This window comes from Aethalodelphis obliquidens, unplaced genomic scaffold (genome assembly GCF_003676395.1).
Source record: "Aethalodelphis obliquidens isolate GAN/ISIS:26980383/991018 unplaced genomic scaffold, ASM367639v1 scaffold24, whole genome shotgun sequence".
NCBI lineage: Eukaryota > Metazoa > Chordata > Mammalia > Artiodactyla > Delphinidae > Aethalodelphis > Aethalodelphis obliquidens.
In genome coordinates this window covers 25,620,975-25,638,747 of record NW_020837968.1, presented here as the reverse complement: position 1 = coordinate 25,638,747, position 17,773 = coordinate 25,620,975, and the positions used below count along the sequence as shown (strand labels likewise).

At 36.4% G+C, this 17,773-nt stretch overlaps 1 protein-coding gene across 1 annotated transcript in view; it reads right to left on the bottom strand.

Moving 5' to 3' along the window:
* Positions 1-514: 514 nt before the first annotated feature.
* FH (fumarate hydratase) overlaps positions 515-17,773 on the bottom strand; it is a 41,970-nt gene continuing 24,711 nt past the window's right edge. The window contains exons 5-10 of the mRNA XM_027122464.1: positions 17,102-17,284; positions 14,760-14,925; positions 13,420-13,623; positions 11,713-11,840; positions 3,445-3,598; positions 515-942 (exon numbers count right to left, since the gene is read on the bottom strand). Coding sequence (XP_026978265.1) covers positions 800-942; positions 3,445-3,598; positions 11,713-11,840; positions 13,420-13,623; positions 14,760-14,925; positions 17,102-17,284 — 978 coding nt within the window. The 3' untranslated portion in view covers positions 515-799. The remainder of the gene's footprint in view (positions 943-3,444; positions 3,599-11,712; positions 11,841-13,419; positions 13,624-14,759; positions 14,926-17,101; positions 17,285-17,773) is intronic.

Sequence of the window (17,773 nt, the reverse complement as noted above, 5' to 3'; positions counted from 1 at the left end):
GAGAGATGATGGGCAAGACTCACTCCCATGACACCCTCCCTTTCTTTCCAAGCTTCCTGCTTGCACCCCTTATCCTTTTTAATCCATGTCCTATAATTCTTAACTCAGTCTTTCCAGTCTTCCTAGGATAATTTAAATAAGATCAGGAGGGGTGTGTGTCTGTGTAATTAGCACATAGGATATATATGTTTTAATTTTGTTAATCTATCCTATTTCCTTATATATGTGTACATATATATATTCCATATATATGCATGCATGTGTGCATGACACGTACACACATACAAACACTCACAACCCCACTTAGGAGGGCAAATGTTTGGTCAGCTTATGCTCCCAAATCACAGGAAAATAAAAGATGTCTGAAGACTTAACTTGGGAATGAGCTAACAAGTACTTTTTTACTACAGGGGAATTTTTTAAAAACAAAAACCACCCCCAAAAATTACAACTCTTTAAAAGCTGATATGGCTCTTATAAAACATTTGAAATGGTAAACACCCATACACAAAACTCACAGATTCAACTATATAATACGAGTCAATTAACATAAAAGAAAAATAAGTCTGTTTTCCTTTTGATTTTATACAATTTAATTATTTTATCTTACACTTTTAAAATTCATTTTGGACCTAGCACGTCCTGGCGTTTTATACACTGACCAAACTGCTCTGCTAGAGACAGTCAAGTTCAATAGCAGTTTCCTTTCACATTTATCCATTTTTGTTTAAGAAATATAAGGAGTCTGTTTCACTTTTTATTTTATATGACAATCATTTTTATTATGAATTTATTTAAATCACTTTGGACCCAGCATGTCCTTAGGTTTTACCCACTCATCAAACTGCTCTGCTGTGAGATAGCCAAGTTCAATAGCAGTTGCCCTTAAGGTCGATCCATTTTTGTGTGCGGTCTTAGCAATCTTGGCTGCTTTGTCATACCCTAAAGAAAAAATTAAAAGGCGATGTAGGAGTTAATAGTGAAACTTGGTTTTCTAAAGCAAAAGGTAATCGTTATTATTTACTTAATGCTACTGGTCTCTTAAGTAAACATTTTTTAATCTTAAAAATATTTAGCAGTGGATTATCTTGATAGTTGTCGTTTCTTATATGGACTAAAACCTTTACTTTTCTGAAGTAATACATACTTCCCTTTCTACAAGATTTGTCCCTAAATTAAAATTGCCCACTAACCCAGATATTTTCATAAGGGGGAAAATATATACACATAGATGCATCTCTCTCTCGATATATATGTATACACATACACAAACACGCACACACACATAATGGAACCAAAAGATAAAAGTATACATCTGACTAGTATAAATGTGCTGTTTCAGTAGCATGCTTAACCAGAAAAATTATCTTTCTAACGAAGCATTAACAAGCTCAATGCTGCAGCACTACAGAAAATACAGGACTGTACAACCAGGAACTATATGGTAAAGGGCTCTAAGAGGGAAAAGAGAGGAGAGTCCTCTCACAATGAGGGAAGAGCTGGCAGGGCTCTGAGAGATGAGCCTTCAGGGCTGCTTCCAACATCTCTCTCTGGTTCAGCACTCCATGCCCTGGCCTCCTTCCAGACATTACAAGGGTACAAGTTGGGAAGTCTTAGTATAAATATATACTTGTGCAAGAGATCACAGGTCTACTGTTTACTTCAAAGTTACTTGCTTTTAAAATTAATAAAGATAGGGGCAGGGCAATTCTGCAAGTTATCTCGGTTTAATGTTAACAACAACAAAAAAAGAAGGCAAAAACCAGAAAGAAGGGAAAAAACAAAAATGAAACCAGTGAAAGAGAAAAAAAACAAAAACAAAAAAAACCAACCCAGGATTAGAGGACTATGACCAGAGAGAAGAAGCCTACTGAAGCAATATGATTATTGACCAAGCAACACGTTATGTGTCATGTGCAATTATCAACCACCTACAAGATGTTATGTGTAGTATGCAATTAATCTACCTATAAACATATTATGGACATAGTTAATAATAAAATTAATTTGTGAATGCTAAGCATGTTGAAAAGGGCATTTACTGGTCAGACTAACTTTGAGAGAAAGAATTCTCATGTCAAACCTTTGGGGTTAATATTAGACATTCTGTACTTTTATGTTAATAATGACATTAAAGTCTATGCATTATGCTAACCCTTTCAGTTCTCTTCTTCAAGCCCCACAAAACATGATTACCAATCAGCCTGTTATATATGAGCACAAACAGAACCCATGATGTGGAGTTGTAAGGCTCATGCTTTGTCAACCAGTAAGGTGTGGTTTGCCCACTTATCCTTGTATGGCCTTTACCTCACATTAAATTGTCTAAGAAAGACATCAATCATTCTGCTTTAGGAGTATCTCTAAATGCTTTTGTAACAAATTCTGAAGTATATATGTGATGAAACATTTCTCACATAAGCCTTTGGGTTCCTCTGTATATCTCTCCAGTTGAATGCTGATGTACAATTATTTCAAAAGAACCCAGTATTACTGTCAATCTTAATACTATTCCAAAGAGCAGATAGCATATTGGGCTCAGAGCTACCTGAAGCAGTTATATGAGCTCTAACTTTATAAGACTGAAATTACAGCTTGACATGAAGCCAAGAATATAAAATCAGCCTTGAAAGTTCAGGATTATTGAAGTAAGACTGTTTTAAAACAGTAATCATATCACACCAAATGACTGCATCATAACTTGTTCTAATGTAGAAAATCAAAGAATATGTTAATAACCTCAGCTCAGCAGTAAGGAGAAGGTGGGAAAAGGCTTTTAACACATTATAACAATGCAATGAATGTTCAAAATCCATGACAAAACAGTGTATTTAATGGGGATCACTAGTCAATCTATAATCCAAGCTAACATTTTTGAATCTACATAATGAAATATTTATAAATCTGGAAAAGGCTTGCAACACAAAAGCCATGGTTTTAGACAAAATATTTGTATTTCCCCCCTTTCCCTATAAGCTATGCATATATAACCCTTTTTCTTTTAATTTAATCCACTTCTGAGTTGAATAAAACAACAAAAACAAAGTATAGTATAGCATCTAGAGAAGGTAGAAAAACGAATTCATTCAGTGTTGTTAATCAGCCAGTGCCACCTAGTGACATTAAAAACTGAGAGGACACTTAGTATCTGAATTTAGTGTCCCACAGGATCTGAATTCCATTAAGATTAAAATAAGTTTAAAGTTCTACTTCTGAACTTAGCACATTTCAAATAAAATGAAGCATAATCAATCAAGATTTTGAAAGAAATATGATACCATAAAGGTTATATATATATATAGCGTCTTTCAACACAATGTGAAATGTCTTAAGAGATTGTCCAAAAGACATCTGTTGTTCACAAACATTGATCCAGTAGTCTCTTAAAAATTTTTCAGCCTTTAACTGTATTCAAAATGACACTATTATTCTTTAAACACATACCTATATGAGGATTAAGAGCTGTCACCAACATTAGAGACTCATTCATTAGCTTGTTGATCCTTTCTGTGTTGGCCTGGATTCCCACCACACAGTTTTCTGTGAAGGAAACTGATGCATCCCCCAACAGTCTGGCTGAGTGCAACACATTTTTAATCTAAGAGAGAGAGACAAACTTATTAAGCCTAACTTTTTTCTTTGTCCAATAACACATTATTTGCAATTCATAAATGAGTATGTAATACAATTAACATACAGCACTCCTATAACCTATAAGGCATCATACCCAAGAAAACAAATATGAAAGAAATTATAAACATCTGAGGGCACCAAAGTGCCCTTTTAAGAGGTATAAAGGCATAAATACAAATAAATAAAACACAAGATAGCCTGTGGTGTTATAAAATACAGGTATGAAATGTTAAAGAGCATAGAGAGAGAAATAAATTCCAGTTGTAGGAGTTGATAAAGTTTTATTTGATGGAGAGCACTTAAATAGCCAGAGATGGAAAAAGAATCTTCTATGCAGAAGGAAGAGAAACAAAGATGCAGAGGTTAGAAAGTTCAGCGTGAGGAGATTGGTTCAACATGGCAGAGTAGAAGGACGTGTTCTCACTCCCTCTTGCAAGAACACCAGAATCACAACTAACTGCTGAATAGTCATCGACAGGAAGACACTGGAACTCACCAAAAAAGATACCCCACATCCAAGGACAAAGGAGAAGCCACAATGAGATGGTAGGAGGGGTGCAATCACAATAAAATCAAATCCCATAACTGCTGGTGGGTGACTCACAAACTAGAGAACACTTATACCACAGAAGTCCACCCACTGGAGTGAAGGTTCTGAGCCCTACATCAGGCTTCCCAACCTGGGGGTCTGGCAACAGGAGGAGGAGTTCCTAGAGAATCAGACTTTGAAGGCTAGTGGGATGTGATTGTAGGACTTCGACAGGACTGGGGTAAACAGAGACTCTACTCTTGGAGGGCACACACAAAGTAGTGTGCTCATTGGGACTCAGGGGAAGGAGCAGTGACCCCATAGGAGACTGAACCAGACCTACCTGCTAGTGTTGGAGGGTCCCCTGCAGAGGCGGGGGATGGCCGTGTGTCACCGTGAGGACAAGGACACTGGCGGCAGAAAGTCTGGGAAGTACTCCTTGGAGTGAGCCCTCCCAAAGTCTAACATTAGCCCCACCAAAGAGCCTGGGTAGGCTCAAGTGTTGGGTCACCTCAGGCCAAACAACCAGCAAGGAGGGAACCCAGCCCCACCCATCAGCAGGCAAGTGGAATAAAATTTTACTGAGCTCTGCCCACCAAGGCAACAGCCAGCTCTATCTACCACCAGTCCCTCCTATCAGGAAACTTGCACAAGCCTCTTAGACAGCCTCATCCACCAGAAGGCAGACAGCAGAAGCAAGAAGAACGACAATCCTGCAGCCTGTGGAACAAATACCACATTCACAGAAAGATACACAAGATGAAAAGGCAGAGGGCTATGTACCAGATGAAGGAACAAGATAAAACCCCAGAAAAACAACTAAATGAAATGGAGATAGGCAACCTTCCAGAAAAAGAATTCAGAATAATGATAGTGAAGATGATCCAGGACCTTGGAAAAAGAATGGAGGCAAAGATCAAGAAGATGCAAGAAATGTTTAACAAGGATCTAGAAAAGTTAAAGAACAAACAAACAGAGATGGACAACACAATAACTGAAATGAAAAATATACTAGAAGGAATCAATAGCAGAATAACTGAGGCAGAAGAACGGATAAGTAACCTGGAAGACAGAATGGTGGAATTCACTGCTGAGGAACAGAATAAAGAAAAAAGAATGAAAAGAAATGAAGACAGCCTAAGAGACCTCTGGGACAACATTAAACGCAACAACATTTGCATTATAGGGGTCCCTGAAGTAGAAGAGAGAAAGGACCAGATAAAATATTTGAAGAGATTATAGTCGAAAACTTCCCTAACATGGGAAAGGAAATAGCCACCCAAGTCCAGGAACTGCATAGAGTCCCATACAGGATAAACCCAAGGAGAAACACGCTGAGACGCATAGTAATCAAATTGGCAAAAATTAAAGACCAAGAAAAATTATTGAGAGCAACAAGGGAAAAATGACAAGTAACATAAAATGGAACTCCCATAAAGTTAACAGCTGATTTCTCAGCAAAAACTCTACAAGCCAGAAGGGAGTTTCATGATATATCTAAAGTGATGAAAGGGAAAAACCTACAACCAAAATTACTCTACCCAGCAAGGATCTCATTCAGATTCGATAGAGAAATCAAAAGCTTTACAGACAAGCAAAAGCTAAGAGAATTCAGCACCACCAAACCAGCTCTACAACAAATGCTAAAGGAACTTCTCTAAGTGGGAAACACAAGAGAAGAAAAGGACCTACAAAACAAACCCAAAACAATCAAGAAAATGGTCATAGGAACATACATATTGATAATTACCTTAAACATGAATGGATTAAATCCTCCACCAAAAGACACAGGCTTGCTGAATGGATACAAAAACAAGACCCATATATATGCTGTCTACAAGAGACCCACTTCAGACCTAGGGACACATTCAGACTGAAAGTGAGGGAATGGAAAAAGATATTCCATGCAAATGGAAATCAAAAGAAAGTTGGAGTAGCAATACTCATATCAGATAAAATAGACTTTAAAATAAGGAATGTTACAGGAGACAAGGAAGGACACTACATAATGATCAAGAGATCAATCCAAGAAGAAGATATAACAATTACAAATATATATGCACCCAACATAGGAGCACCTCAATACATAAGGCAACTGCTAAAAGCTCTAAAAGAGGAAATTGACAGTAACACAATAATAGTGGAGGACTTTTAACACCTCACTTACACCAATGGACAGATCATCCAAACAGAAAATTCATAAGGAAACACAAGCTTTAAATGACACAACAGACCAGATAGATTTAATTCATATTTATAGGACATTCTATCCAAAAACAGCAGATTACAATTTCTTCACAAGTGTGCACGGAATATTCTCCAGGATAGATCACATCTTGAGGCACAAATCCAGCCTCAGTAAAGTTAAGAAAATTGAAATCATATCAAGCATCTTTTCTGGCCCCAATGCTATGAGATTAGAAATCAATTACAGGGAAAAAAACATAAAAAGCACAAACACATGGAGGCTAAACAATACATTACTAAACAACCAAGAGATCACTGAAGAAATCAAAGAGGAAATAAAAAAATACCTAGAGACAAATGACAATGAAAACACGATGATCCAAAACGTATGGGATGCAGCAAAAGCAGATCTAAGAGGGAAGTTTATAGCTATACAAGCCTACCTCAAGAAACAAGAAACATCTCAAACAATCTAATGTTACACTTAAAGGAACTAGAGAAAGAAGAACAATCAAACCCAAAGTTAGCAGAAGGAAGAAATCATAAAGATTAGATCAGAAATAAATGAAATAGAAACAAAGAAAACAATAGCATGGATCAATAAAACTAAAAGCTGGTTCCTTGAGAAGATAAACAAAATTGATAAACCATTAGCAAGACTCGTCAAGAGGGAGAGGACTCAAATCAATAAAATCAGAAATGAAAAAGGAGAAATCACAACTGACACTGCAGAAATACAAAGGATTATAAGAGATTACTACAAACAACTATATGCCAATAAAATGGTCAACCTGGAAGAAATGGACAAACTGTTAGAAAGGTATAACCTTCCAAGACTGAACCAGGAAGAAATAGAAAATATGAACAGACCAATCACAAGTAATGAAATCGAAACTGTGATTAAAAATCTTCCAACAAACAAAAGTCCAGGACCACATGGCTTCACAGGTGAATTCTATCAAACATTTAGAGAAGAGCTAACACCCATCCTTCTCAAAGTCTTCCAAAAAATTGTAGAGGAAGTAAAACTCCCAAACTCATTCTATGAGGCCACCATCACCCTGATACCAGAACCAGACAAAGATACTACAAAATAAGAAAATACCAGACCAATATCACTGATGAATATAGATGCAAAATTCCTCAACAAAATACAAGCAAACAGAATCCAACAACACATTAAAAGGATCATACACCATGATCAAGTGGGATTTATCCCATGGATGCAAGGATTCTTCGATATATGCAAATCAATCAATGTGATACACCATATTAACAAATTGAAGGAGAAAAACCATATGATCATCTCAATAGATGCAGAAAAAGCTTTTGACAAAATTCAACACCCATTTATGATAAAAACTCTACAGAAAGTGGGCATAGAGGGAACCTACCTCAACATAATAAAGGCCATATATGACAAACCCACAGCAAACATCATTCTCAATGGTGAAAAACTGAAAGCATTTCATCTAACAACTCTGTTGTTGGAACTCCTAGCCACGGCAATCAGAGAAGAAAAAGAAATAAAAGTAATACAAATTGGAAAAGAAGAAGTAAAACTGTCACTGTTTGCAGTTCACATGATACTACACATAGAGAATCCTAAAGATACCACCAGAAAACTACCAGAGCTAATCAATGAATTCGGTAAAATTGCAGGATACAAAACTAATGCACAGAAATCTCTTGCATTACTATACACTAATGACGAAAAATCTGAAAGAGAAATTAAGGCAACACTCCCATTTACCATTGCAACAAAAAGAATAAAATACCTAGGAATAAAAGACCTGTATGACCTAGGGACACAAAAGACCTGTATGCAGAAAACTGTAAGACACTGTTGAAAGAAATTAAAGTTGATACCAACAGATGGAGAGATATACCATGTTCTTGGATTGGAAGAATCAATATTGTGAAAATGAGTATACTACCCAAAGCAATCTACAGATCCAATGCAATCCCTATCAAATTACCAATGGCAGTTTTTACAGAACTAGAACAAAAAATCTTAAAATTTGTATGGAGACACAAAAGACCCCGAAAAGCCAAAGCAGTCCTGAGGGAATAAAAAGGAGCTGGAGGAATCAGACTCCCTGACTTCAAACTATACTACAAAGCTACAGTAATCAAGACAGTATGGTACTGGCACAAAAACAGAAATATAGATCAATGGAACAGGATAGAAAGCCCAGAGATAAACCCACGCACCTATGGTCAACTAATCTATGACAAAGAAGGCAAGGATATACAATGGAGAAAAGACAGTCTCTTCAATAAATGGTGCTGGGAAAACTGGACAGCTACATGTAAAAGAATGAAATTAGAACACTCTGTAACACGATACACAAAAATAAACTCAAAATGGATTACAGACCTAAATGTAAGACTGGACACTATAAAACTCTTAGAGGAAAACATAGGAAGAACACTCTTTGACATAAATCACAGCAAGATCTTTTTTGATCCACCTCCTAGAGTAATGGAAATAAAAACAAAAATAAGCAAATGGGACCTAATGAAACTTAAAAGCTTTTGCAAAGCAAAGGAAACTACAAACAAGACAAAGAGACAACCCTCAGAATGGGAAAAAAAATATTTGCAAATGAATCAACAGACAAAGGATTAATCTCCAAAATATATAAACAGCTCATGCAGCTCAATATTAAAAAAACAACCCAATCAAAAAACGGGCAGAAGACCTAAATAGACATTTCTCCAGAGTACATAAAGATGGCCAAGAGGCACATTAAAAGCTGCTCAACATCACTAATTATTACAGAAATGCAAGTCAAACTACAATGAGGTATCACCTCACACCAGTTAGAATGGGCATCATCAGAAAATCTACAAACAACAAATGCTGGGGAGGGTGTGGAGAAAAGGGAACCCTCTTGCACTGTTGGTGGGAATGTTAATTGATACAGCCACTATGGAGAACAGTATGGAGGGTCCTTAAAAAACTAAAAATAGAATTACCATGTGGCCCAGCAATCCCACTACTGGGCATATACCCTGAGAAAACCATAATTCAAAAAGACACATGCACCCCAATGTTCATTGCTGCGCTATTTACAATAGCCAGGTCTTGGAAGCAACCTAAATGCCCATCGACAGACGAATGGATAAAGAAGAGGTGGTACATATATACAATGGAATATCACTCACCCATAAAAAGGAACGAAATTGGGTTATTTGTAGAGACGTGGATGAATCTAGAGACTGTCTTACAGAGTGAAGTAAGTCAGAAAGAGAAAAAGAAATATATATTAACGCATATATGTGGAATCTAGAAAAATGGTACAGATGAACCTGTTTGCAGGGCAGAAATAGAGACACAGGTCAGATGTAGTGACCAAACGTATGGACACCAAGGGGGGAAAGCAGCAGTGGGTGGTGGTGGTGGTGTGATGAATTGGGAGATTGGGATTGACATGTATACACTGATGTGTATAAAATGGATGACTAAGAAGAACCTGCTGTAGAAAAAAATAAAATAAAATTCAAAAAGAAAAAAGTTCAGCGTGAGCTTGAGGCAATCAGTGAAATCAGGGCTTCTCAGTTCTTAATGATCACATTTTTTATGCTTAACAAAACAAATATTCCATAATTCCTTGAAAATAACCTTTCACACAGTATTTTAAAACAGTATAAAGTCAATTAGTTTGTTTTAGCAGTTTTTTTTCTTTTTGATGACATTTCCAATATATATTAAGATATATATCCACATCCTAATCTCTGTGGTCTAAAATCCCAGGGTCTGAAAACCAGACTCCCAACAATGGACTCTAGTAGAAGACACAGAACTTCAAGGTTTAATTTGATACTAATGACTTTATTATATGGCAAATGTTGATTATCTTGACTTATTTTCTATTAAAAACAAAACAGACCTTTGTTTAAAAAAATTTGGCAAGACACTTATTGTTATGCACATATAATTGCCAGGCAGCTGGTGTTAACTGTTTGGAATTTGACCTGAAAGCAAATGCTTGTCGGTCTGGGGCTTCCCTGGTGGCGTAGTGGTTAAGAATCCGCCTGCCAATGCAGGGGACACGGGTTCAAGCCCTGGTCCGGGAAGATCCCACATGCCGTGGAGCAACTAAGCCCATGCACCACAACTACTGAGCCTGCAAGCCACAACTACTAAGCCCACGTGCCACAATTACTGAAGCCCGTGCACCTAGAGCCTGCACCCTGCAATGAAGAGCAGCCCCTGCTCACCACAACTAGAGAAAGCCCATGCACAGCAACAAAGACCCAATGCAGCCAAAAATAAATAAATTAATTAAAATAAAAAAGTTTATCAGTCTGAGTTGTGCTTTGGTCTGTCTTCTTTCTATTTTCCACCAGAATGTACATTCCATAAGGGCAAAAAAAAAAATCTGTCTTGTTCATTGCTCTATCACTAGCAATGAGTACAGTGCCTGACACAGACTAGTACTCAATAAATATTTGATGAATACACTGAATGAATACACTTAATATTTGTTATTTGCATATTCTTATCAAATTAAAATCAGACTTTACACCAGACACAAACTGGAAATAAGCCTCTAATATATACTTAGATATAACACTTCACACAAATAAAGGATTGTAAATGATAATAGCTCCATTATCTGAAGTTGGGGAAACTGGATAAAAGATGATGCCATTTTATTCTGTCTTCATAAAGATGAAGGAAAAAGAATAGATTGAGTGGACACAATGTTTTCAAGGTATGTGGAAGAGTAAAACCAATGGAAGAAAGCCTTGAGAAACGGAAGAGAACTGGAGAGAAAGTGCTGAAGAAACCAAGGACAAAGAGTGTTTCAAGGAGCAACAAGTCAAGGTCAGATGTTAGTTGAGAGCTGTGGCATGTCTGCTGGACTCAAGAGGTCACAAGTGCTACAAGAACAATTCAAACATAAGTGCAGGGGTGGAAGCCAGACTGCAGTGCAAATGAGAGTGAGAGTGGGTATTTCTTTAAAAAGGCTGAATTCAGAGAGAGGAAGAAAGCAGCAGCATGAGAAGGAGACAGGCTGGAAGGAGAGTTTCTTTTTTTTTTTTTTAACTGAGGAGACTGGAACTTATTTCTAACAATTGGCATCCCCAGTGGTGAGGGAAAAGAAAGAAACTTATACCCTACTTCCAGAATTTTTCTTCCTATTATAAAAAGCAAACCACCAATTACTTAAGCTAAAAGTCACCTAATTAAATATACGGGATTAGTCCTCTAACATTAACATATGTTTAACTTCCAACTGCTAGGTATATTATCCAAGTACCTAAAGAACTGTAGGAAACCTTAATGAAAGACAGAAACCAAGACAACTAGCTTTTGGTTAAAGACATTAAAAATCAAATTTAAAGCTTACCATCAATGGCTTGAAAACATTCAACTCAAAATGTCCACTGCTGCCCCCAATGGTAATGGCGACATGATTGCCCATGACCTGGGCTGCAACCATGGTCAGTGCCTCACACTGGGTGGGGTTCACCTTGCCTTCAAGAAAACCACCAAAGAGAGAAATCACATCAAACACACTTGTGGCTTCAAATATGAGTTTAAGATTAGGTTTTATATCAAATAACCAAGAGAAGAAGGAAAACTAACTTCATTAAATAAAGACATATAATAAAGCAATGTCCCAACCATCAATGCTGTTTAATGAAACAAACCATATAGCCAGAAACTCTGAATCATGCAATGGCTAATAAGTAGAGTACCTACAACTACACAGTAAATATAGCTCTTTTCACCTTCATGGCTTACATGCACTCTAGAAATACTTATGGAGCCAGGCACTGAATATACAACAGTGAGGAAGAAGGATGCAGCCCCTGCCCTCATAGAACTTGGAGGCGAGGGAGAGAGAACTGGCAATTATAATAGATAAGGGGTCAATACAAAGAAGTGCAGACTGCTATGGGAATACTTATAAAAGAAGCACCTCACCAACATCTGGGAGGCTTCCCAGAGGAAACTGATGTTAAGCTGGAATCTTCCTATTTGAGTTTCCAGAACCCTACCACCCTGTAACACTCCTCTGACAAGCTCAAGTTTGAACCGAACATCCCTGATTCCTCTGACAAGTACAAAGCAATGCAGTGGGAAGATTAGTTCTTTATCTGTGACTCTGCATTTCTCTTTTTTAGGTAATCACCTTGAATTTGCAATCAACTGAACTCATGTCATTTTTCAACATGACATACTTTAAAATCAGATCTTTTCTCATTCTACACATGCCTAGATCTAAAAGAAACTATAGTCAGGTCTTTCTTTTTCACTCTTGTCAGTTTTAGTCCAACTACAGAGTCCTTTATGAATCTAGACTCTGTCATCTGATGTACTGCTATTTCAACTTTATCTGCTAATATGATCAACACATATTCTCTACCTTCACCCTCAGTCACCAGTAAAGTGGTGAAAGGGCACAGCCCTTCAGCTTGCTGCCAAGATATCCCTCCAGTCTGAAGTCAACTCATTAGGCACTCCTTAAATGTCACTGTTCACCCAGCTACATTCATCTAACAGTACTGCCCACACTTCTCCACTGGATTCCATGAATATCAAGTGAGTCCACCAAATGACTTACTGGAATCCAGACATCAAGAAAAGAAGGAAATCCAACTTCATTAAATAAAGTAAGACATATAATAAAGCAAGGCCCCAACCATATTTGTGGAGCCTCCCTTACCTAACTGGCCAAAACCTAAAGCAAAAAATGAAATAAGAGGCATTTGATATAATTCATCTTTATTCATCCCATGCAGATCACTTTAACAGCCTGTTTTAGAATTCTATTTGCTTTGGATTGTGAAAGATAGAACTATTACATATTTTCTAAGGTGGAAATCAAAATATATGCTGCTAACTAAAATTCTTTTCTCCTATATTGTTGGGTGATGTCCCCACAAGTCCTGATCAAAAGCAGCCCACAAAGACATTGTGAAACAAGTGCACCACACATGTCCCTATCCACTTTGAGATCACGTTAAACAAAAGCAGATATGCTTTGTAGATGAGAATGCCTGGGTTCTAGTCAAGTTCCAGTTCTAACATTTACCAGCTATGTGATTACCTGGCATGATACTGCTTCCTGGTTCATTTTCAGGCAAAATCAATTCTCCCAGACCTGAGCGAGGACCAGAACCCAGAAAACGAATATCATTTGCAATCTTCATCAGACTGCAAGCGGCAGTGTTCATGGCTCCACTGAGTTCAACTAAAGCATCATGAGCAGCCAAAGCTTCAAATTTATTTGGAGCTGTGACGAAAGGCAAGCCTGAAGAAAAATAATAACCTATATGAGTTAACAGGTAAAATTCAACATTTTTCTAATATCAGCAAGTTAAACAGAAAGTGCCAGTATATGAAAAGCAAAAAAAGAACAGAATAAAAATCTTACTTCAGAAAAAAATGCTTAAGACTCAAGCTTTGTCTACATTTCTTCAGGAAGTCCTAAAGGGGTAGAAAATCTGATGATACTAGCAAACTTAAAAGATAAAAAGAACAAGTACAATAAATGTTGAAAGAAATATAAAATATTGAAAGAAAAAACATTATCCTACTGCAAACACCTGTGTATGATGCCTGACTACGCTTGAGTAAAGAGGAAAAGTAGGTAAAATTCACTCTGCTTTATTCCACACTCCTCTCCTAGTACAATTTTTCCCCCATTTTAGGTGTTCTATTCTCTTCTCTAGCCAGGACCCACAAGGTCCTCTGAGAGATTAGGGAGCCAGAATGAGTTAGACATTCTCAATCTCTCCCATGTTCAAATTTTTAAAAATCTACATATTCTAAACCCCATAATACAGTTCTTCTTGATTAAAATTTGATTAAAAAAATCTCTGCTAGTAAGCAATAATAAGCATTGTATAATTATCTGTACCCTAACTCTCTGGTAATATCTGCATCTTAATAAGAGTTTTCTGGAGATAATAGCTCTAATAACAGTTATCATTATCAAGAGCACAGTACTCTACTAAAGGAAAGAGAATTCAAAAAGGTCATTAATTCAAAGAAATGTCACAGCATGCCATAGGAAAAAAAGAAATTAAGCCTGTCAATCTCTAACATATTTGTCATTCAAATGAATTTCTCAACCATCAGTTGATGCCTCCTGCTTTGAAAATGAGTATTCAAAACAGCTTTAAATGGAAAATAATTGAATACTACCAGATAGTAAGCAAATTAGCACTGACAGATTTTAATAATTACATGCTGTATGAACTTACAGATGGAAAACTTTAAAAAAGCAAAAGGTTAACATTACAACTTCTGAAATAGACACAAAGTACATGTTTGATGGGAAAATATTATTTCTAACTTTAAATTTGTAAGAATTCAAAGCAGAAACACCCAGAAAAATACAGACTAGTATAATGGAAATGAGTAATAAATCGTGTTATCACCTACCTGTGAGTGCAGCCACTTTTGCGGCAACCTTTTCTGCAAAGCCAATTCTAGTATTTAAACCAGTACCGACAGCAGTGCCCCCAGCTGCGAGCTCGTAGATTCTTGGCATGGCACCTTTTATTCTTGTTGTTGCATATTTCACTTGTTGAACATAACCACTAAATTCCTGAAAAGCAAAAGAAATTAAGGTGAGAATATATAATTTTCTAATGGCATACAAGTTACTCTAACTACATTAAATTCAAGTTTTTAAAAAACACGTTTCAGGTACAAAATTAGAAGCTACTCAAGTGGTAACTGTATTATTTGATTCATACAATAAACAAAGTATAGGAGAGAAAGAGAATTTATAAACCTATCAGGTAGACAATGCCACTGATAACATGTGGCCTATTTATAAACTAGTCTTTCCATAGAAAGCAAAGAAAAACAACACAGGAAATTAAAAAAAAAACTTTACTAGATTAAATTATTTGTTTTTTGTAAATTATTTACTTTTTGGTGTATCTCAAACAACTCTGAGAAAGAAAAAAACTGAATCCCCTCAAGAAAAATGCAAACATAGAAATATCCTCCATACAATTTCAGTTAAAAAACCTGATATGAAATTTGAGGATGTTTTACAGGGACTCAAGAAGCTACGTGACTCACTGAACAGCACAAGAAGGTAACAGGTTAGACTTAAGACTATAGCTTCAAGATGCATTTTAATTCTGCTATTAATGCCACACTGGTTCCCACAGTATAACATCCTTTAAGTAAAGTAACCACAGAATTCATCATGTTTAGAACATAGCAAGGGCCCTATCAAGAATTATGCAGGGACAGAAGGCATAAGCTAGAACTCAACTGAGCAAGCTGGGATATAGGGTTACACTAAATCTTTTTTTCCTGCCTAAAAACACTGAAAAATCATGAATACTTTTGATTAGTACTAGGATTTCACACTGCTCTAAAGAAAATGTTTTAGAAGATACAACTCCTTTCAGGTAGACCTGATCCATCTGATCTAACACCACTTACATATACACCAGCTGGATTCACTTCAGGAATATATTTTTATTGAGGAAAAAAACTGCACTCAAAAGCCTCAAAAGACAATTACAATAAAAGTATAAATGCTTCTGATAAGATAAAATCAAAGAGAAAAAAAAAACTTTCTGTCATAATACAAAGAATGATGATTTTACATAGGAGGCTGAGTAAATGGCCCAACCAGACTTCAGCATATAATGGTTTTCCTACATGTAACACACACAAAAAGGAGTATCCAGAGGGATACTCAAAAGTTTCAAAAACATATACTGTATCTCCTTAGAAATTATGCATGGTACTAAGAGCCAATGATGTAAAGAGAAATAAGATACAGCCTAAGAAACAACTTAATTTAGCAAGCTCAGTTTAGTCATATCATCTGTATGTCAATTAATCACTTCCAGTTTTCCTCATTCCTTCCGTGATAAAGTTAAGGTAAATGATCAAGTTTTTTTTCAGTGTTTGCTGTCATCTGAACAAAACTACAAATGAAATCTTTCCAAATAACCAGCAGCCAAACTCTCCCTCACCTGAATTTCTACAAAAATACTGTTATTGGATACCTATCTTTTGATACTTGATATAGAATTTGCATATGTCCTACCTCCCAAACTGGAGTCAACTTAACTGAGACAAAAACTGTTCCTTGTATTTCCTTTGCAATGTATACTATTAGGTATTCTTTAAAGTATCAATAAAGAAACATAAAAATACTTTCTGGTATTTTGGAAAAGAGAGAAATACCTCTTTTACATGTGGCCAAAACAATTGTAAAGAGTAAGATATGCCCCATTTAATCATTTTAAAATTAATTTTTAAAGAACTTACTAATTTTGAGTAAGAGAGACAATGGAAGAAATTATGATAATGATACTCATGAAGATGATGATGACAGCTAACACCAACATGTGCTTATAATGTGTCAGGGACGGTTCTAAGCACTCTACATGAATCAGTTTATTTAAACCTCATACCTATCCTATGAAAGAGATATTTTCCTCATTCTACAGCTCAGAAAACTGATGCACAGAAAGGCTAAATAATTTTCCTAAGGTCCAATAGTTTGCACATAGCAAAGTAAGATTTGAACTCAAGTAGACTGATGTGGAGTCTGGCTCATAGCCAGTATGCTCTGCTCTTCTGAGTGGATACCAATAAAAACTACTGACTGATTAATGCAGAATCATCTGTCACTGAACTGAATTGTTATAAATTTGGCCTTTTAAACCAGTGTGATTTAGAGGGTAACATGCTGGCCGTTTGTACCAAGCCCGCAATTGAACCAAATCTAATTGCACGCAATATACCTGCCCAAGAGTAAGTGGAACAGCATCCTGTGTATGAGTACGCCCAATTTTGATGATCTGGGCAAATTCTTTGGATTTTGCATCAAGGGCATCATGTAGCTTCTGTAGTCCTGGTAGCAGTACTTCATGAACTTCTACTGCAGCAGCAATATGCATTGCTGTGGGAAAAGTATCATTTGAGCTCTGTTGGAAAATTTTCAAAAGAAATGTAAAATGTTAAATCAGAGGCAAAAATAAACCAAACTTGAATGCCTCAATTAAAAATCTCACTAAATGACTACTCAAAACTTGGCATATTTAGTACTCAATTACATTTACCTGTGGCAAGTCACTTAGGATCAAGTAAGAAGCAACCTGATTTCCTTTGTGGAAGGTATTTAGGACTGTATTACATATACCACCTACAATGAATGTATTATATGTTACTCTATCTGCCTGCTAAGAAATGACAGCAAGACATAGAGAAGTACAACTAGCAAATGTATGTAAGGATAGCAATAATAAAATATCTTACAGTTAAATAGCACATACAGTCTTTCACAAACACTTCTTCCTTTACTAAACTTGAGGAAAATTCTGTGAGGTAGGTCACCACTTTAAAAATAGAAAAGCTAAACTGTCAAAGAAATTATGTGACTTGCCACAATTTTTACAGTTGGCAGAACTGGGACC